Below are 22786 nucleotides of genomic sequence, written 5' to 3' on the forward strand. Positions count from 1 at the left end.
AAACATAGATCAGGCACTACTCCTGCTGGGGAGCTCTGAGCTGCATCTCTCTAACCTCACCCTCCATTTCTCTGATTAATCCACTTTGCTTCCTAACCCCCTGACCGAACCTCTGTTCTTCCTTGGGACTGGGGTAAGGTTGAGAGAGGTAGGGGGAAGGTGCAGGGGCAGCTGAGAGCCCCTCCTGGAGACTCAGGTTTCTGTATTACCTTTTACCTTGCATATTTCTGTCTATAACTGTCTATACTGTAAATATCTGCTTGTGTATTGTGCTAGCTGTAAATATAAGCTTCATTCAATTGCCAGAGCTGGCTGACTCCAGTCTGGGTGATTTCCAAAGTGTGTGGGGGGGTGGGTAACACCCAAACCATCACACACTCACCCTTCATAGATGCTGACAGAAGAATATGAATATGTTACTCAAAGCCTGTCAGCTCTGCATCACTCTGCAAGGTAAGCTCAGGCACAGTTATGTGCCAAAGAGGCATTTCCAACACAGTGGCTTATTCTGCAAGATTGAACAAACATGCCCCAATGCCCTCCCCTCCCAAAAAAAACCCTCAAACAAAAACCAAACCAAACCAAGAAGTAAGCCCCCCAAGATAACCCACCCAATATCAACACCACAAATCCTGGAAAACAACTACAACCTGCAAAACACTGCAAACCATCCAGGATTCACAAGTTACAGCAATGCCTGTGCCTCCAGACATGCCTTACTGCGATGGCATGAGTGAACACCTTTTAAGCATGTTAAGGCTAAATGATTATCTCTGTTCTCCATGGCCAGATGGCTGCTTGCTAGAGCCTAAGGAAATGAGAAAGGGGACAATGAAAGTGCTAAACTCATAAAACCTGAACTCTCCAAAGGAAACATTTTGGGGAAAGGAAGTCATTGTGATTTGCCACTTCCTTTCTCAGCCAGCTTGCACAGGCCCTGAGAGCCCAACAACCCACACCATCATCTGCTCAAGCCTGTGGACAGGTGTCCCATCATTCTTACACTGGATGTAAAACTGTAAGAGAAACAAGGAGAGAGGGAAGGAAGGGAAGGGAGGAAGGGAGGGAAGGAAAGGAAGGGAGGGAAGGAAAGGAAGGGAGGGAAAGAAAGGAAGGGAGGGAAGGAAAGGAAGGGAGGGAAGGAAAGGAAGGGAGGGAAGGAAAGGAAGGGAGGGAAGGAAAGGAAGGGAGGGAAGGGAAGGAAAGGGAGGGAAGGGAAGGAAAGGAAGGGCGGGAAGGGAAGGAAAGGGAGGGAAGGGAAGGAAAGGGAGGGAAGGGAAGGAAAGGGAGGGAGGGAAGGAAAGGAAGGGAGGGAAGGAAAGGAAGGGAGGGAAGGAAAGGAAGGGAGGGAAGGAAAGGAAGGGAGGGAAGGGAAGGAAAGGGAGGGAAGGGAAGGAAAGGAAGGGCGGGAAGGGAAGGAAAGGGAGGGAAGGGAAGGAAAGGGAGGGAAGGGAAGGAAAGGGAGGGAGGGAAGGAAAGGAAGGGAGGGAAGGAAAGGAAGGGAGGGAAGGAAAGGAAGGGAGGGAAGGAAAGGAAGGGAGGGAAGGAAAGGAAGGGAGGAAAGGAAGGGAGGGAGGGGAGGAAGGGAGGGAGGGGAGGAAGGGAGGGAGGGGAGGAAGGGAGGAAGGGGAGGAAGGGAGGAAGGGAGGAAGGGAGGAAGGGAGGAAGGGAGGAAGGGAGGAAGGGAGGAAGGGAGGAAGGGAGGATGGGAGGAAGGGAGGATGGGAGGAAGGGAGGATGGGAGGAAGGGAGGATGGGAGGAAGGGAGGATGGGAGGATGGGAGGAAGGGAGGATGGGAGGATGGGAGGAAGGGAGGAAGGGAGGAAGGGAGGAAGGGAGGAAGGGAGGAAGGGAGGAAGGGAGGAAGGGAGGAAGGGAGGAAGGGAGGAAGGGAGGGAAGGAAGGAAATAAATGTGGGTTCCCAGTGGGTGTTACAAAATACCCTTCTCTCACATTTCCAGCAACCTGGTTCAAAAGCCATTTTTTGATGCAAGCTTTTAACCCCAAAACGTTGCACTTGGAACTTCCTGAGGAAGTGAGTCCCATCCAAAAAGCGGTTGTTGTGAAAGCCTCTCCTCCAAATCAGAGCAGTACATGTCAAGCACGCAGATTTCACTTATACTGGCAAGTTTCACTGCCTTTCAATTCCTCAAAGCCCTGCAAGACCAAGGCAGATTCGGAGGAACAAGAACAAAGACTTGAGCCTGTCTCAAATGTTTTAATGCAGTATCAAAGTCTGCCATGTTCAGAGAAACTCATTCCACATAAAATCCACTCAAACACACCTGAGGAGACCGCTGGAATCATATGGGATCTGCACCTGTGCAGTGGAAAGCAAAAGATTTGTTTTATCATCACTGAGACTATTTCAGATGATGCTAAGTGGCAATAAGGAAAAGGCCATTAAATTGGGAAACTTGGAGAACTTCCTCTTGCAATTGAGAAGCACCTAACAGGAAACTCCCTAGAGTCATTTTCACAAGGGTTTTTACTTGCCCTGCTCCAAACAAAGCTAAGTTTGAGCTCCTGAACCAGCTTTGGTTCCAGCCTGGAAGTAGTTCTAGCTCAACGACCATTAAGCCTGACAGATGAGAAACCCATCAAGTACAACAGTGACTTAAATCATACTTACAAATCATAGAATCAGCCAGGTTGGAAAAGTCCTCCAAGATCATCCAGTCCAACCTAGCACCCAGCCCTAGCCAGTCAACCAGACCATGGCACTAAGTGCCCCAGACAGGCTTTGCTTCAACACCTCAAGGGACAGTGACTCCACCACCTCCCTGGGCAGCCCATTCCAATGCCAACCACTCTCTCTGACAACAACTTCCTCCTAACATCCAGCCTAGACCTCCCTTGGCACAACTTGAGGCTGTGTCCCCTTGTTCTGTTGCTGGTTGCCTGGGAGAAGAGACCAACCCCACCTGGCTACAGCCTCCCTTCAGGTAGCTGCAGACAGCAATGAGCTCTGCCCTGAGCCTCCTCTTCTCTAGGCTAAACAACCCCAGCTCCCTCAGACTCTCCTCATAGGGTTTGTGTTCCAGGCCCTTCACCAGCTTTGTCACCCTTCTCTGGGCACCTTCCAGCACCTCAACATCTCTCTTGAATTGAGGAGCCCAGAACTGGACACAGTACTCAAGGTGTGGCCTGAGCAGTGCTGAGTACAGGGGCAGAATAATATCCCTCATACTACTGGCCACACCATTCCTGATGCAGGCCAGGATGCCATTGGCTCTCTTGGCCACCTGGGCACACTGCTGCCTCATCTTCAGCCAGTAGGACCCCCAGGTCCCTTTCTTCCTGGCTGCTCCTGGTTGCCGGGGCCACTCACTCCCCAGCCTGTAGTGCTGCTTGGGGTTGTTGTGGCCAAAGTGCAGAACCCTGCTCTTCGCCTTGTTCAGTCTCATCCCATTGGCCTCTGCCCACCCATCCAGCCTGGCCAGGTCCCTCTGCAGGGCTCTCCTACCTTCCAACAGCTCCACAGCTGCTCCTAGCTTGGTGTCATCTGCAAACTTACTGATGCCCTAAGCCATGTCACAAATGCAGCACAGCTCAGTAGGGCAGAACAAACACTACAGCTGCAGTGTTTCTGTAGAGATACAACCCCATCGACACCTGTGTGGCTGGGCAAAGCAGTGTTTGACTGCAGACAGCTAAAAATACAAGTGCCAGATTGGTCTTCGACTCGAGACATTGAGACATCAATACCTGCCACTTGGTCAATCTACTCTTCCTTTCACACATTATCAGCTACCAAGTTTTCAAAAGTATCCTGGCACTCCTGGCCTGCCCAAACTCATGTGAATTGGTTTCCTCTACTCAGGTTTTGGGTGTGAAAAAACAATCACTTGATGTGAAGTGCAGCCTGGAAAAAGGAAACCTCTGAGAAGCAAGTTGCAACCCCTCACTCGCTCCTAACGAGCAACCAGCACCACAAATGGACAACAAAAACCCCAACCAAAGCCCCAACGAAACAGTAAGAGCCCTTCCCTTAATTCTGTCCAAGCCTCCCAGCTGCTCCAGGGAAGCACCGAGTAGCACACCCCCTAAAGCGCACGGAGCATCCGCAGCGGACCGCAGGTTGTGAAGCGTCTCACTGCCCCAGAGCATGAGCCTTTGCTCCCGGAAAGCTGCCGCACATCGTGGGTCTGAGTAGGTTTGCTGCTCCTGAGAAACAACTTCTCTGCCAAACTTTTGAAAGCTTTCTTGGTCAGAGTCAACCCAAAGGGTGACACTGTTCTAACAGAGGCTTTTGTTGTAAACCAAAACCATAGCATCAGGAGCAGGCAGGAGCCTGGGTTCAGGTTACCATCTGCAGCCGCAGCGGTACCTGCTGGGATCTCATTAGGTTCCACACGTCTAGCACGGGCAGGCTGGCACAGCTCCCACATGGGGCACTGCTACTGAACTCCTCTCAGCCCAGCCTGAGAGCTTTGAAGCACTGCATCACCCTGTTGCTAGGGGTAGCCAGCTACCAAATGACCCCCTGTGGCTGATGGAGCTGATTTCTACCTCAGGCATTAAAAAAATCATTGACACAGAGAAACTTAGAAGTGGAAGCTCTGAGTGGAGAGGTGAACGTTGTAGGGATAGGCCACAGAATGGCAACAGTGGGTAAGTTGATATCATTTCATTGGAGCATCAAGAACTTTATGTCTGCATGCAGAGCTTGGACCTTCCCCATGCTGCTTCTGCTGCATCCACTGCTATCTTCCCCTGCTGCTGCTTCTGCTGCTTTGCCACCACTTAGAATCATAGGAACAAGCAGGTTGGAAAAGACCTCCAACTTCATCCAGTCCAACCTAGCACCCAGCCCCAGCCAATCAACCAGAACATGGCTTTGCTAGAACACATCCAGGGACAGCAGCTCCACCACCTCCCTGGGCAGCCCATTCCAATGCCAATCACTCTCTCTGACAACAACTTCCTCCTAACATCCAGCCTAGACCTCCCCTGGCACAACTTGAGACTGTGTCCCCTTCTTCTGTTGCTGGTTGCCTGGCAGAAGAGACCAACCCCACCTGGCTACAGCCTCCCTTCAGGTAGCTGCAGACAGCAATGAGCTCTGCCCTGAGCCTCCTCTGCTGCAGGCTGCACACCCCCAGCTCCCTCAGCCTCTCCTCACAGGGCTGTGCTCCAGGCCCCTCCCCAGCCTTGCTGCCTTTCTCTGGACACCTTCCAGCACCTCAACATCTCTCTTGAATTGAGGAGCCCAGAACTGGACACAGCACTCAGTGCTCAACCTGTGTGTCTGAGTAACCATTCCATGCTGTTTGGGCTGAATGTGTGTGTCAGATTGCTTACAAAGGCTGAGTTTGTCTTTTCCTAAAGAGCTTGAACGCCAATTAGAACACAGCATAAATATCACTCAGCTGCCAAGTAGCATCATGAAATGCAAGCAGCACGGAGGAAACAAGAACTGCACTTTTTGCCAGTTCCACAGCCTGAGTAACCTTAAACTCAGGTTCACAAGAGATCCACTAGATTAACTGGGGTGATCTATGTTCTGGTACAGAGTGAAGAATGAGGCTCTGTTTGGAGTTCAGAGCTGTGCACTACTGCTGATATTTAATCCTCTGGTCTCCTGGGAAAGGACGAAGAGCAAAGAGAAATGCATCTTTAGGCATCACCAGGACAGGTTTATTCCCTGTGAGGAAGAACTGGTGACAAGTTGTAAGAGGGAAGAGTTGGTCTGTGCTTGATCAGAAGTTCCAGCAGGCTGATAATCACCAGGTTACTAAAGATCCGGGGGAAGCAGGGCACACGGGCAGCAGGGAAAGGTGGATGGAACAGGTTCCAAAGGGAAGGAGGAGCTCTGCTCTCCTTCCTTCAGCCTTCTGGGACGTCCTGGCCACACGTCACAGAGTCCTGCAGCCGAGAGCCCAGGGAGCTGTGCCGCAGCAGCAGCAGCCTGACCACCATCACGGTGCGGCTCCGCTGGGGACGCCTACCTTAAGGGCTGCCAGCCCTGCCAGCTGCCAGCTCAGGAGCTCTGCTGCCGTGGGACAGGGTGAGCACAGCCTGCTCTTGATCAGTAGAGCTACTTGGCATGGTTTGTCACACCTTACTCAGCAGTGTAGTTTCTCCCCCTGTGGCTGTAGCATGTGAGCCACAGCTATTGTGGTCTCCAGTGCACCTTTCTCATTATGGTTTCAGTGTTTAAGCTATAATAAAGTATTGAAACTGTACCCAGAGCAGGGTACCCATGTGTGAGATTGTTCCATGGTCCCCAGAGAACTCACTGGAACACAAGTCCAGCCTGTGGCACAGCTGATGAAAGGAGTAAAACCTGCCAGCAAGCAGGCACCATGCTTGCACTGCTGTGCAGAATGGCTGGCAGAGCAGGCTGCCCAGAAAGCTGTCCCTTTTAAGGCAGCCTACTGTGACAGAACTGACACATGCACATTGTGCACATATATATTTCAGGGTCTGGTGGTGGATTTTGTTGTTGCTATTGTCATTGGGGTGTAGGTTTTTTCCCTCTGTTTTTGCTTTTAATTCAAACTGTGAGGGGATTTGTTATTGTTTCTCCTGATACTTCTACCAATTTTCTCCCCCTTCAAACCTGAAACTTTACCACATTTCCTCATTCTAGGAAAGCCACAGATTAGCAAAGACAAAAAGAAGTAACTGTCTCTTTTGTAAAGCATGTACATCAGTTAAAAAGAAAAAGCATGTGAACAAAACCCCATCAAACAAAGAAAAATCCCCACCAGAAGAAGATACTAATGAAAACTACACTTTGACTCATTTGTTTGCTCAGAGAGTTGATACTGACAGATCTCTGGTCTAAAAGCTGTGTGTCCAGCAACGTGTTACCAGCAATCAGACTCTGAAACAAACACTGATTAGAAACCCTGATCTTCTCCAGTGCTTTCACAATAAAAACTTCAATCACCATACATTAATAGTTAGAATATTGCATTGTTACCAAAGCTGCTACTTGGGTGACCTTACAGCTGCCTTCCAATACCTGAAGGGATCCTACAGGAAGGCTGGAGAGGGACTTTTCACAAGGGTGTCTAGCAACAGGAACGGTTTTAAGCTGAGGGAGTTGCTCACTACAAGGATGATGAGACCCTGAAATAGGCTGCTCAGACAGGTTGTGGATGCCTCCTTCCTGGAGGTGTTCAAGGACAGGATGAATGAGGCCTTGAGCAGCCAAGCCTAGCTGAGAGGCTATGGACGAGATTAAGTTTATGGTCACTTTCCAGGCTAAGTCATTCTGAGATCTTCAAATATGTGCTTCTACCATTAATTCATAACCCAGATACACACAGGAACACTGAATTTCTAAGCAGGGCTGTGTGGCTCTGCCTTTAATGGAACAGCCTCAAACTAACACCTCTCTCTGTTTCACACTGAAACGATTCCTGGAGTTCCTACAAAACAGTCTTCAATCATGAGAGTTGTTTTAAATCAAGAAAACAAAATGCTGGAACTTCATCTTTTGCAACTGCTGGAGACCACCAGAAAAACCACTTCAAAACCAAACATCATGAAAGCCAAGACAATCCCATGCAACAGTTCTGCTTCTACAAAAAGACATCTTAGGAAAACATTTCCTGACACAGTTCCAACCAGCTCTCACTACAAAACACTGATGTGTACTTTGATAGTGATAGTAGCAGACAGAGTTGTATTCTGAAAAGCTTTTTTATTCCTCGGGGCAGTATTGCCTCATGTTATCCAGAGGAAGAGAAATGATAGCAAGAAGTTTAGCTCATGGAGAGCACAAGTGTATTTTCCAGTCTAGAATTTAAAAGGTGATGAGAAAGACTGTGATAAAGGCTGTGATTAAACACTGAGGGGAAATAAAGCAGCTGACAAACCAGAAAGATCCTCCCACTCTCCAGAGCTTCTAGCTGCTCTGCCAACATGGAGCAATGAACTTATTGCTACTTTTCAAGAGTTCCTCCAGAACAAGCTCTGGTAAGTATGCTGGGCAGTTCCAAACCCATCTGTTACCCAAAGTGCCATGGCAGAAACTCCAAAAGTAAATGTCAGAGAAATCCTTTAAAAGCACAATGCTTTGGTTAGTGCATTTTTCTGACACTTTTCCAGGAAGAGCTACATGTTATGGCCAAATGTGATGGTCAGCTCTGAGCCTACAAACAGCAAACTGTGAGGGACCTCCAGTCACCAAAGCCCTGCCTGTTGGCTGAGCTTTTGAGTGCAATGTCTCTCTAGAGACCATGAGCTGTCTCTCTGCAATGAAAGAAAGGGACTCTACGAAGCAGCCCTCCCACAACATGTTACAACAACAGATACCCAAAACTCAAAATCAACAACTTTTATCTTAGCAAACCCTTGCTCCCTTAAGCATTAAGTCCACTATGGAGCAAAGATTTATGACAACATGAGTGTTTCGGAATGCTTCTGAACCATGAGAAGACTACAGAGTTGCCTTTTCCATCATTAAGGAAAACTTTCATTGATAACTTTACCTTTCCACAACATCTTCTCCATTCCAGCAGGTTGAGCTGTCTCTCATCACCAGGTCTCCATCACACAGCCTTTCTGCTATAGAGGCATAAAAGGTTCGGGATCGCTTCATGTAGTTGATGAACTCTCTGTAATGCACGAAGGACACATTTAACAGCACAGCAGCACACCCACAGTTTAAGCCCCCCCTGCCCTCCACAAGATGAAGAGTTTAGAATCCTTACAGAAATCAAGCCACCTAAGTCAATTAACTTCTATTTCCTACATGTCATCTGTTCTTAGCCTAACAGTAAGGCAGAGACTCGCACACAAAGGGTGGCTTTAACTGATGGCCTTAACACATATCTCAACCTTTGAAGAGAGGCTGCTCTCTGTAGGAACAGATTAAAACATAATGTGAAAACATCATTAAGAGGACTGGGTTCTTTCCTCACTGTGTGTGAGTGTATTAACAATACTGTCAACAAGCTCCTGGGTGGGAAAGGCTTCTAAAAGCTACCATCCCATCACAAAACCCTCAATGTGCTGTGTAAGTACCCCACATGTGCAACAACAGCGCAGAGTCGGCTCCTTGAGATGCAGTGGAGCCAACTCCTCCCCATCATCACTAACCATCTCACATTCTTACTAGGAAGACATTTCTCTCTCATGTCTGGCACCTCTGTTAAACGAGGAGTCTCTGCTTGCTTCTTTGGCAAACCTGCAAAACTGCTGCCAGTACAAACAGCTCATTTCTGACCATGTGTGCACTGTGGGCAAACGCTGCCTCTTCTATAATCTAACTGTACCTTAATATACATTTCTAACTGAGGTAGCCATAACACATAAGCTGGAACAAAACAAATGTCAATCCAACACAGCTGAGAGTACTTCAGAATGAGAAACCACCCTGCTTTAGAAGCTCCTGTTTGATGTAAGATGTTAAAGACAGCGAGAACAGAACTCTGAACATGAAAACTGAGCTAGAGTAATCAGGGAGCTATCTTCTTGTTTCAGAAGTGTCTTTAACAACTCCACTAGAAAGACCAAAGGACTCCTTCTGGTTTATAATGCTTCTGCCTGACACTGCATGGAAGAAATGCCTGGGAAAAAGGCTGGATGGAGCCTGGCACAAACCTGTTCAATATTCTGGGAGCAACAGGTGCTTCTAAACACTATCAAAATCCATTACTTGCAAGGTTTGGGCAGTGGTTAACTCTCCCCACAACTGTCTTTATGCTTTCTCAAAGGCATTGAACCATCTGATTTACTTTACAGGTGATAACATTTCTCTAGATAAATTAGTCACCATCTGGTCCTAAGGAAGTAACTCCCCCAACAACGAAGGAAAGCTGTGATTTTAAACAAAGCCAACAAAGCAGGAGTTTTGGGGCTTACAAAGAACCAATATTCCTACCTCTTGATCACTACCTTGGGCATGTAAGCTCAAAGGGTTTGCACAGCCAAGCTAGGGCCAGACAGAAAGTCACCTTCCTGCCAGAATAGCATTAATCATAAAAGGTGACACAGATGTTAAAGATTTGACAGGTTCTAAAATGGAGTTTTCTTTGAAGGAGGAAGAGTACCCTTCTAAGAGTCTAAAGCTTGTCTCACTCAGATGAAGCCAAGAGGCCAAAACTCCTTTGCATTTTCAGCCATGGGGCTCTGACATTTCAAAGCAGGCAGAAATGTGTCCAACTCTTAACAAGCAAAACCATTTACATCTCATCGGTATAAAACTAAACACTCTGGGGACAAAACATAGTTTCCCAGTGCCTCACAGTATAGAAGCAGTGATCTAGAAATATGTCAATTGCTAATGTACAGCTGAAACAGCAGCTTGCAAGGGAGGCAAGCTGTGCGCAGAGACAACAAAGTTAGTCACCATCTTTTCATTCTTACCGAGAGGCTTTTTTCAAGCTTCTTGATTTGTCACTCTTGGAAGCTTTCAGAGGCAGAGAACTGGAATAGGCCGGGGAGAATAAGCATCAACCAGGAGAGGTTGGGGAGGAGGGGAGAAGCAGGAATTCAGGCAAATGAGGAAAAGAAATGAGAAACAAAAGAGAAAAGTAAAAATTATTTGAAAGAAAGGTCATCAAGCACATGCACAGGATAATACAAGAAAACAAATAAGGAGGAAAACTGCCATGAGATTTTTTTTCCAAAGCACAGAGGCAATCAAAAATGTCAATGCAACACTGAACTAAAAATACAGCTGAGACTCCTTCTCCCAAGCATTTACACATAAGAGCACAATTACAAATGCAGCAGATAGCAAAAGGCTGAAAATAAATGCAGTGGTGCTTAAATGAACTGTAACTGATACCAAATGAAGAACTGCAAATGCATCAGGCTGCACAGGAGAAGAATGGCAAACGGTTTAGAATGGGCACCGTGGGAAGGGGGGGCACGAAGGGGTAGCGTTCAGATTCTGGTACAATCAGCAACTAGCTGTCTATTAATAAATTGTGTGACTACAGATGGTTGTGTCAGATTGTGCCACTGGAAAAAAGTGTTAAGTATCAACCCAGCAATGCAGGAGAGGCAGGCTCTAAGGTTACAGGGGTGGAAGAACAGTGGAAGCAACTCGGGTAGTTATTTGGTGCATGTGCATCTCCTGGCACTGATACCTCCGGGTCCTCTTCAGTAAACATACAATAAACATTCTATTCAGCACTAACATGATGCCATTTTCCACTTACATGATTTGATGCCACATTCTGCACCTCTTTACACCTGTACTCTCATGGACAAAGTACAGTTAGCTCTGGCTGGAGGAAGTGAGCACCACCTCCAGCAGCAATGAGGACAGTCAGATGATGGCAGCTTTGTCACTGTCCTTTCTAGGAACTAAGGACACTGGAGACAGTGGACCTGCACTGCTCATCAGGTGAGTGTCACCTACCATCACTGAAGCAGCAACTCCAGTATAGCTAGCCAAAAAGGGAAATGTGAATCTGTAACAGGGAAAACCTGGACCTGTTGAAACTTCTGCCTCAGCCAGTCAGAAATGTTTGATTCACTTCCACATTTTTAAGGGGTTTTTGTGTTAATTTGCATCTGGCATCAATAATATTTTTGTATTAGCAATTTAATACTCCAATTCTAATAATAACATGTGATGTCTGACCCAATAAAGAGCTCTTTTTGAATAAAATTCCTATCACTGACTTCAAACCTCCCCCCAAAAGCTAAAAATTATTTAAGCTGCATAAAAGATTCCCAAGTCCAGAGTATTACAAAGAAATCCCAACAAAATATCTCTTCAAAGCCTGGCTCCTCCAATCAGTGACCTAGCATTTTGTCACAGTTCTTTGTTAATGTAACTTCTTTTTCTATCTAGATCTGTGACCAGTCTGTGTTTAGTGGTTTGCAGTATCACACACAGCAGACATGCCAAAAGGCAGGTACTGAACTTTCCTAGGAGTCCAGACCCTGACCAGAGCAGCACTTTGTGCTGAACTCAGCAAGAACATTCCAATTTACTGAGACTGTACATGCCATGTGCATTCCCTATCCCATCATATGGTTTCAATCTTCTTGTCAGCTCTACTGCATGTTACAGTAACCTCCACATTAAAAAATGATTGCAGCAGCAATCCTGCCAGCTCCGTTAATCCCCGAATGCGATTGTGTAACAACAACAGAAGTAAATTGCTATTCAAATCTCTGCTTCTCAACTTCAGCAGAGGAAAAAAAATTCCTACAAGAATATTTATTCAAGTTTCAGCTTCTTACACTACTGTCCCTGACACTTGGTGTTAGAGAACAAAACATAGGCAGGAATGGAATGCAGGGGATAATAGAGATGGGAAGTCTCCCAGGAGCCCATTAGAGCAAGAGGAGCAGAAATGGGTTCAACTTCTATAGAAGAGGATCCAGTTTCCATGTGAATTGAGGGCCCATGCAGGATCATGCTGGGCATAACAGTGGAAGGTGAGGAGGACTGTCTCTAGCCAGACCAGATGAAATAGAAAGCAAAAACCCCACAGCACCCAGGAGAAAGACCAATCTGGCAAACAGACACCATCTGAACTTTTCCACTACAGGAGCACCCAACACCTGAAACCAGGGGGCTCAAGTTCTCTAGAAAAGGAGCTTTCTTTTGTAACTGGCCTTTCAGAAATGGAATACTCTTAAAGCAAACATTCAGACTGAGGTACAAGTTGTTTGGCTCCAGGATTTTAAGGGTATCTCAGTGCAGGTGCTACAGAAGAGAAGGGTTCCTCCTACAGTTGTGCTGACCAGACTGGTCCTTCTCTCTGGGTCTGGGAGTACTAAGGCACACTAAAGGGACAATGCACAGACTTTCTGTTTCCTTGCAGAGTGCTGGCTCGTATGCTCTCTCTTTCTTTCCTTACTCTAGAAGGCAAGAATCAGGTTCCATACTCCCCTTGAAAGAAGGATCACTTGGAGGCGTGTCTACTACATGGACCAGCAGACTCCCCTGAGCTGACTGCCTGCTCTTCATTATCCAGATCACCAGAAGGAATGGGACCACAAGAGATTCCTGTAACTACTCTCATACCCTGGATCCCCCACAGCAGTTATCTGTCACTCCAAGTGCATCTTAACCAGCACACTGCACCACTGATTTCACCCAGCCATTACAACATTTTATTACCTAAAGTTGCTTTTTATTGATATCATGTGTGATTAAGTGATAGATGATGAACCACACAGAGCTGTGGCCCATCACTATCTGCTCCACAATCGTTTTCAAGCAGCGATGGGCAAGCTTCATGCCATGTGTTTTATAGGGAGCTGTGGAAAAATCTTCTCCATTTCTCACTAATTATGGCATGGCTCCATCATTCATTTTTGGTGCACAGGCTCCCCATGGTACCTACCAACACTATTTCAGTAAGGTTTTATGCTAATTGTGTAAGGATGGCCTTAGGTCAGATTCTTTGGGTAAATTAATTTCAACTGTGCTAGTTTGAAGCCAGCTAGAATGTTTTGGTGAGAAAAACTAGATTACAGGCTGTGAGAAGAAAACAATGGTGATGTCTGCTTCACTCACAGGCTTGCTGAGATGTATAAGAACAAGAAAGTAAATATAGAAAACAGAGTCTCTGTCTGGGCATTGGGCTGCATCTCTCTCTAACCTAACCTAACCTAACCTAACCTAACCTAACCTAACCTAACCTGCTGTCTGTGTGACTAATCCACCTGCTTCCTAACCTCCCTGGCCGACTCTCCAATCTTCCTTGGGCACAAGGCAATGTCTGGGGTAAGGTAGAGAGGGATGGGAGAAGGTGGAAGGGCAGTTGGGAGCCCCTCCTGGGGACTCAGGTTTCTGGGAGGGGAGTTGTGTTTCTGTGTTACCTTTTACCTTGTCTATTTCTGTATCTAACTGTATCTGTTGTAACTATCTGCTTGTATGTTCTAAGCTGTAAATACAAAGCTTCATTCAATTTCCAGAGCTGCTGAGTCTAGTCTGGGTGACTTTCCAAAGTGGGGGGGGGGGTGGGGAACACCCAAACCATCCCATCAATTATTCAATCTTATTCCCAGAGTTAATTAACAATCAATCAAATTTAATTTGCCCCACGTTGGAGAGCCAAAATAATTGATGGGATGGTTTGGGTGTTCTCACAGCCTGTAATCTAGTTCTTCTCACCAAGACATTCTAGCTAGCTTCTAACTAGCACACAATGCACAGAGCAATTCTGAGAATCTCTCCAATTCACAGTGCATTAGCTTTAGTGGGTTTTCTTCTCCACTTGTGGGGTTTAATTTTAACATGTCAATGCTCAAATAATTCTACACAGTTGGGAAGGGGAGGGAGCAGATCCTCAGCTGAGAAAAAATGGCTGTCCTGCTATTAATAGCATATTAGCTTCAGTGAAGCCAAAGGGTTATAGAGAAGATGGCCCAGGGTTCTGTGTTTTTAAAACAGTATTTCATTAACTGTATTACAATTACTCTTTGGATGATTACTGATGAATTCATTAAGTTCCTTGATGCTCTTTGCTCTGATTTACATGGGAAATGGATTAGCTCCGAGCATCAGCACAAACTGTTGTGTTTTGGTTTCAAACTACAAAGCAACAAAGACATCACTATCACTCAAACCCAGAACCACCTTAGCTTGCTGCTATTACTTCTATTGTTTAAAGCAGTGTTTGCTTCCTCTGTGCCATCTTCCATGAAAAATAAAATACAGATGGATTAAAATCTCGTGTTCACAACTCCACAATCCAGGATACAGAAATGTTACCATGTCTGCCTGTCATCCATCCACCCAACCTACAGAGATAGGCATCAACTCCCTGGGCAGATTAGGTACTGTCCTCAGAGGCACGAACCTAGGACGACTCTGCCTACACTGCTTACTTGTGTTCCAGGGAACAACTTACTAAACAGAAACGTGCCTGTTAGCTCTGACATCTACTCAGGTGTCACGAGTGGGATTGCAAAGGTGTCCTTCCCTCCACACTTACATTTTACAGAAGAGCTACCCAGGAGTAACAACAGGGAGAGTAAAAGAAAGACGAGAAGATCCGGGAGCAGGGATACTGGTGTTAGAGCCAGTGGCAGTAATTCAGCTGCCCAGTGTCTCAACTGGCAAGCAGCTGAGAACAGAAGCCAAGATGGACACAAAAACCCTAACCATAAATGCTTCTGCTCTTGCTCTGCTATGTAACAAACCAGGGAGACTGCAGGGGATCTTACTGCTCTTCTCCAGTCCTGTGAAACAAGGGATGGACTTTGTGTCAAAGCAATGAATCTCTCCTATTCACCTCTTCCTCCTTTCACCTCTGTCCTTGGATAAGCTCAACTCCTTAAAGCCCTGGGTACTTGTATTTTAAGTTGGGGAAATTACTCAGACTTTGTTGAGGAAAAGCTTTCATATTTTCACTGCATGTTTTGGGAAATACTGAACACCTTGGTGCTAAGTAATGACATCAAGTCTGGTCTGAAAGAAGCTTTTCCTGGAGTGACCTGCACTGCAATACCAGCAGGACACCTGTGCACCTAGCACAGACAGGAATGGCCAGAGAACACACCACTGAGGTGGCAGAACTGCCTCTGTCTTAAGCGCTGCAGCACAAGGAACCACTAACATGAAGTGGGAGGCAGAGAGTTCATGTCAGAGCTGCTGTTGCCAAGGGTTACCTTCGTTTATTGTTCAGACTGGTGTGAGCCATCACGAACGTCTGAGTTTCAGTCATTTCCTTCACTGGCACTATATTGCCTACTGACAGGACTCCTTCTTGTTGTCTGGGCTGTCCACACACTTTATCAACCTGCATGAAAGAAAGGGAGAAGAAAACCATGTTTGAGTGGAGAAAATGATGTACAACTGTTCAAAGGTTTGCTTGCTCCTTGTGGCCAGTGGTTACTGCAAGAGAAAGAAGGTGTCTGGGCAAGACAACACAAGGATTCCTCTTTCCAGGACCTAGAAACCAGTGTCCTGTAGAAGAATGACCAAATTATGAGTCTTCCCTTAAACCAAGGAAAGAAGCAAAAGAAGTCAGTATCAACAAATCACTGACAATAAATTATTTTATTGGATGAAATGGAATGAAAAGAGAAATTTCCAGCCCTGGCAATCATCAGTGCCTTGAAAGCTGGGTCTGGATCACTAACATTCCTCAGCTATTTGTCCTTAGTGCCCTTCCTGAAGTCTCTCATAGAGGACTTAATACAAGGACCAGGCAAAAGCAAGCCTGAATTTATCCTTTGTGCACTGCAGATCTGACAGGGCCTCTGCATCCTGCCAGGTTTATTTGCTGTAACAGCTTTAAGTGATAAAGGTAAAACAAACCTCTTCCCTTTCTAATCCACAAATAAGGAATCTGTAATGTTTTCACCTACACTTAAATCCTTAGGTAAACATGAAAAGAAGACAAAGGATATCCTACTGCAGGCATGGTACTACCAGAGACCTTAATCACACAGAATCCACCATCCTCCACAGCACTGAATTTGGTATCCTTTCTTCAGTTCTCCATTCTAAGCAGGTTAAGGTGGATTCTTGCTGCTCTGTGCATTTTACTGCACCTCTAAAACCCTCACTGCAGAATATTTCAGACCACAGACGATTTCAAATCGTTTTTTCTGCCCCTTTGCAAAACTGTGTTGAGTATGCTGGCCCAAGTACAGGGCAATTTTCTCTACCTTACCACATTTCCTCCAGGAAAACTGCTGTTATGTAAAGCAAAGACATTCTCTTCTTTAAAAAACAGGCCAATCAAACACAAAATGTTGAAGGCTGCATAGGCATGTCACTTAACATCAGCTTTAGTTGCATGAGTTATGGCCTGGTCCTGTATAATACACTGTGAAGAACCTAAAACTGTAGCAATTGAATGGGAACATACTGGATTAATCCTGACACATCTCCAGCAGTCAGAGGGGGAGCCAGCTGCCTCGCTCAACACCATTCACTGCGTGTATTGTTCTGGTCTCACTAGGGATTAGCACAGCATTGTTTTAAACCACAACTCGCTGAAATAAAATAGTCTATTTCTGTCCCTTCTCAACTTCTGAAAGCAAAAAAGTCTCACACCCTATGCGAACGAAAATACAAACCAGAAGTGCCTTTGGAACCGTTTGGAACCGGACCGAGGGCGCAACACAGCTGGAGCGCGTTGCTGCACAGGATGCGCTCCGTCCTGCGCCCCAGCATCCCCTCAGCAGGCAGAACAAACTCCCAGCAGAGGTTTCTGCAAGATCCATCTTAGATTGCATCACATCACACCACTAAAGTCTGTGTCTTCAAATCACACACCCCTCAAAGCTAGGCGCTGTGGATTCCAGACAGTTTTAACCACCCACCCTAGAGCAGTTTGGCTAAGCAGTGTGGTTCTCCCACACATCAGCAGTGAAGAATTCCAAGGGATCTGGGGGTTTTGCTTTGCTTTCCTGTGAAGTTTCAAAGAGGTTTAGAGTCAGCATTTTTGTTGCAAATCAATAGTTTAAGTGTCCAAATGTAAACGGTCACTTTGTCTGGATTTGTATTTGTGGTGGAAGGTCCAAATTATACCTAGGATACATACCCCTGACATGTCCTGAACACCCACCTGAATACCCACCTTGGTGCCCCCCTTGCCCCCCTCCCCGGGTGGAAGCAGCGCAGGTGTGCAGACAGAAGCCTCAGTGCCTCTCAGTCGATCACAGCCCCCACATTTGGCCTTGTTTTGCAGCTTGCTTTGTTTGGGGTAAACGCAGGTCAGGGATGCTAGGCATGTGCCTCTCCGTTTTGGACATGCAACTCAGGTTCTAGGCGTGTTTTTATCTGTTGCTATTGGTCAAAGACCCTCGTCAAAATGCCTACAAACCTAGCACACTTGTTTGGCTGCTGCTGCTTTTGTTCTGCTGGCTACGTGTTTGCCTTGCGTGCCTCTGTGTGCGCCGCGCATAGCTGGGGACTTGCCTCCCCTGCAACCCGCATCCCTGCCCCTGCAACCCACATCCCTGTCCCTGCAACCCGCATCCCTGCCCCTGCAACCCGCATCCCTGTCCCTGCAACCCACATCCCTGTCCCTGCAACCCGCATCCCTGCCCCTGCCTGTCTCCTGCGCTGAGCCGAGGGACTGAAACGGCTTGCCCCGTGTGGGGATGCAGCTGCCCGCCTGAGCTCAGCCGAACCTGACTCCAGGCGCCTCCACAGTGCGCCGTGCTGCCTGCCTGCCTGCCTGTCCAGCTGCCGGCCTCACCCCGCAACCTGCCGCCGAGCCACCCGCTGTGTGGATCAACCTGTCCTCACTTAAAATTTTTAATTGCCTCCCACTTTAAAAGGGACATTGAGATGCTTGAGCGTGTCCAGAGAAGGGCGACGAGGCTGGGGAGAGGCCTTGAGCACAGCCCTACGAGGAGAGGCTGAGGGAGCTGGGATTGGTTAGCCTGGAGAAGAGGAGGCTCAGGGGAGACCTTATTGCTGTCTACAACTACCTGAGGGGTGGTTGTGGCCAGGAGGAGGTTGCCCTCTTCTCTCAGGTGGCCAGCACCAGAACAAGAGGACACAGCCTCCAGCTGCACCAGGGGAAATTTAGGCTGGAGGTGAGGAGAAAGTTCTTCCCTGAGAGAGTCATTGGACACTGGAATGGGCTGCCCGGGGAGGTGGTGGAGTCGCCGTCCCTGGAGCTGTTCAAGGCAGGATTGGACGTGGCACTTGGTGCCACAGTCTGGCCTTGAGCTCTGTGGTAAAGGCTTGGACTTGATGATCTGTGAGGTCTCTTCCAACCCTGATGATACTGTGAGACTGTGATACTGTGATGATTTAGCAACAGCCTAGCAATGGGTTGCAACACCAGGACCTGCCGGCCTGGCGCTCCAGCCCGAGGGCCGACTCCTTGCGATACACAGCATCCAGCTGCAAACCTGGGTCCAGCTTTGCCCAGGGGGCTGACCACACCACTATATTTTTCCCCATTTACGCTTTTGGATTGCAAATATTGGGACTCTTAACCAGTGAGTAAACTAACTCTCCTTACTCAAGTTTGTGCAAGTTGGTGCTTAACCTTGAAGCAGCAGTTTGTGCTGCCAGACTCTCCAGTCACAAACACTCCCTAGAATCCTTTCCTAAATCATTTAACCTGACTGTATAGACACAGTCTGCAAAAATAGCTTTACCAACCACATCACAGAACCTGTCTCTGTTAGTTGTAAATAAGTTTGGGGAAATGTTGTGTAAATGTATTTAATAAACTACTAAAGAACTTTTATATCAGCCTCATTGCAATTCACTTCTAACCCAGACTCAAACCTCTCCTCAACAGTATCTTCTAGAACACAGAAAGGAAAGGACTCTTTAAACTGCAGAAGTTTCAGGGCTGTTATGCCAAATATTAACTCTGGGCTTTCCTTTTTAACCAGTAGTAACAGCTGCCTGCCTATCAAACCAAAGCACAGCATTTTAAGGAAGAAGTGTTTCTCAGTGGAAAATTTTAACCAGATCTACTCTCTTAAAAAGAAAGTAACTCATTACAAGAAAGGACACAGTCTCAAGTTGTGCCAGGGGAAGTATAGGCTGGATGTTAGGAGGAAGTTCTTGACAGAGAGAGTGATTGGCATTGGAATGGGCTGCCCAGGGAGGTGATGAAGTCGCCGTCCCTGGAGGTGTTGAAGCCAAGCCTGGATGAGCACTTAGTGCCATGGTCTGGTTGATTGGGTAGGGCTGGGTGCTAGGTTGGACTGGCTGAGCTTGGAGCTCTCTTCCAACCTGGTTGTTTCTATGATTGTATGACAAATCCATTCACATTTCTTGTCATGTTTTTTTCATTAATATCCAATGGAACACTAGCAGTGCTCCAGAGATTTTAATCTGAAGTGAGATTAACAGGATGGAAGATCCAATAATGGTACATTACTTGTACCATTAACTCTTCTATGTCTCGGCTGAGATCTGGACTGCATTTTACTGGGAGGAAGAAAGTAGTATAAGGTAGTTCAGTATCTGAGAATTAAAGAAGCAATAAATGCTGGGAGGGACACTGGTGCAAAGCACAAAGTGACTTCTGCAGCGTCACAGTAGTGGCCCAGGGCCCACAGCTCACCCTGTTCACGGTCAATGCCCTGGCCTCCTTGTGCAGCTCAGCCCTACTGCCCCCAGCCTAGAGTCAGCTCTCCAGGCTGGCTGTGTAGTTACTGCCCTGCTGGGCACTGCTGGGCTCCTCAGTGCACTTTTCCTCCCACCTCTCCCAGTTTCTTCAAAGTCAGTGTGGTGTAAAGAGTTAACTCTCCTGGGGATGGTCTGAACCTGACCCCAGGTGTAGTGCTTAGCCCACTCCCGCCGTGATGGAGAGACGAGGAGAGCAGCTTGATGCAAGCTGAGATTGTTGTACTTTCAGCACGTGGTTATATACCTTAACACACAAGCTAAATGATCATGCTAAATCCGAGTTGATCATTAGGCAGACCTCAGTACATAGCTCATCAAGACAGACCTCGTACGTTAGCAACTAGATAAGCAAGGAGCAAACAAAAACACATGCTCATGTTCCACATAATTCTGTCCTCTGCAACATTCCCAAGGTCATTTCGACCCTCTATTTACTTAACTCAGTACTTTCCCCCTAGGCTTATGTTCCAATATGTCAAGATCAAGCAACTGTACAGCACTAAAAGTCCTACCATTCCCAACATAGAATCATAGAATCATAGAATCAACCAGGTTGGAAGAGACCTCCAAGATCATCCAGTCCAACCTAACACCCAGCTCTATCCAGTCAACCAGACCATGGCACTAAGTGCCCCAGCCAGGCTTTGCTTGACTATCTAATTCCTTTCTTTCCAAAAGGGGAAGAGGGGAAAGCGTCCTGTTGTACTGTTCTGTTAGGTATTTGGGCTCCAGGAAGCTAAACGAGATGAATACACATGGAGCACCAGATTTTCTTCGTTCTCAATATCTCTGGGGCCACGAGGATGCAAGATTTCATCCCACCACTGCTCCCACAGTGTGTACAGGTAGTTTGAAAGATTCTGCTGATGAATGGGCATGTACCCCAAAACTCTGGCTGCAAAAACCAAGCTCCCTTCCAAGAGATTGTCTCTTCAGATATCCCCATGGGCATCTTTGTTTCAGATTTTGGAGGATTCAAACAGAAACATGATTATTTTTTCATATGGACTAATTTTGACATCTTGCTGAATGTGGATTTCTGCAAAATAAAACAAGAGAAAAGACTGAATGTTACTAGCTAATTTGGGCAGTCACAATGTTGATGGCAAGAACCACAACACTCACATGAAAACCATCTTAAACTTCCAGCTGGGACACCAATGAAAAAATGAGTTGCTGCTGTGTAAATTAATCAGTATCAGGCATTAAAAAAAGCCCCAAACAAACAAACAAAAACCCCCTCAACAAAACCCAAACCAACCAAACAAAGGCAAAAGCAGAAACACTTTCTGGAGCTGAAACATCTGGAATTTGCTACTGCAAATCACCTGCCTGTTAACAACAGTAAGGAACACGGAGGTTTCCCTCCCGTCCTAAGGGAGCCAGCTGCACTGCCAGGTTAATGCAGAGCTCACGAATCCAGTCCCATCAACCAGAGGACAAACAGAGATGGTGATTGGGATTTTAAAGATTTATTTTCTCGTATGTGGGACTCACTGCTTCCAAGTCTCTCAAACTGAAAGTGTATTTACTTTAGGACCAGAAGCTGGCGTTCCTCTGCTGGCACTGGACATGAGCGTTTGACACAGTGACAAAAAGCCGCCAGGGAATTGCAAAGCATTGGCTGCAGAGAACTGTCATGACTATGACTAAAGTTAACAAGAGTTAGTATCACAGTATCACATATCATCAGGGTTGGAAGAGACCTCACAGATCATCAAGTCCAACCCTTTACCACAGAGCTCAAGGCCAGACCATGGCACCAAGTGCCACGTCCAATCCTGCCTTGAACAGCTCCAGGGACGGCGACTCCACCACCTCCCCGGGCAGCCCATTCCAGTGTCCAATGACTCTCTCAGGGAAGAACTTTCTCCTCACCTCCAGCCTAAATCTCCCCTGGCACAGCCTGAGGCTGTGTCCTCTTGTTCTGGTGCTGGCCACCTGAGAGAAGAGAGCAACCTCCTCCTGGCCACAACCTCCCCTCAGGTAGTTGCAGACAGCAATAAGGTCTCCCCTGAGCCTCCTCTTCTCCAGGCTAACCAATCCCAGCTCCCTCAGCCTCTCCTCGTAGGGCTGTGCTCAAGGCCTCTCCCCAGCCTCATCGCCCTTCTCTGGACACGCTCAAGCATCTCAATGTCCCTCCTAAACTGGGGGGCCCAGAACTGAACACAGCACTCAAGGTGTGGTCTAACCAGTGCAGAGTACAGGGGCAGAATGACCTCCCTGCTCCTGCTGACCACACCATTGCTGATGCAGGCCAGGATGCCACTGGCTCTCTTGGCCACCTGGGCACACTGCTGGCTCATGTTCAGGCAGGTGTCAATCAGCACCCCCAGATCCCTCTCTGTCTGGCTGCTCTCCAGCCACTCTGACCCCAGCCTGTATCTCTGCATGGGGTTGTTGTGGCCAAAGTGCAGCACCCTGCACTTGGAGCCATTGAACACCATCCCCTTGGACTCTGCCCATCTGTCCAGGCGGTCAAGGTCCCGCTGCAGAACCCTTCTGCCTTCCAACTCAGACAGAAGATCCTAAATTTCACCTCAAAACAATCAAGAGTCAATGCACAGTTAGGCTCATTTATTTCTTTGATTTTTAAACCCACAAATCAGCCTGCCAATCTGGCATGACTGACAGAAAACCAGCCCTCGTTAACCATAACACCACAAAGGCCATTCCTCTCTCCTGATATTTAATGAAGTCTTCCTTCTAACAGTGAAAACCTGCAGCTGAAAATGATCATTCCTCACACCTCATACTCTTCTACATTAGCAATAATGTATCCAAACCCT

General features: G+C 47.1%; 1 protein-coding gene across 7 annotated transcripts in view; it reads right to left on the reverse strand.

Moving 5' to 3' along the window:
• The window catches only part of LOC135187052 (glypican-5-like), a 620448-nt gene that overhangs the window by 413879 nt on the left and 183783 nt on the right, over nucleotides 1–22786 (reverse strand). For 6 of the 7 annotated variants that reach the window (XM_064165391.1, XM_064165389.1, XM_064165393.1 and 3 more), the window contains 3 exons: nucleotides 15548–15678; nucleotides 10328–10387; nucleotides 8449–8574 (listed from right to left, as the gene is read on the reverse strand). In XM_064165391.1, coding sequence (XP_064021461.1) covers nucleotides 8449–8574; nucleotides 10328–10387; nucleotides 15548–15678 — 317 coding nt within the window. The remainder of the gene's footprint in view (nucleotides 1–8448; nucleotides 8575–10327; nucleotides 10388–15547; nucleotides 15679–22786) is intronic. The other variant, XM_064165390.1, reaches the window with a different exon arrangement.

This window comes from Pogoniulus pusillus, chromosome 26 (assembly GCF_015220805.1).
Source record: "Pogoniulus pusillus isolate bPogPus1 chromosome 26, bPogPus1.pri, whole genome shotgun sequence".
Classification (NCBI taxonomy): domain Eukaryota; kingdom Metazoa; phylum Chordata; class Aves; order Piciformes; family Lybiidae; genus Pogoniulus; species Pogoniulus pusillus.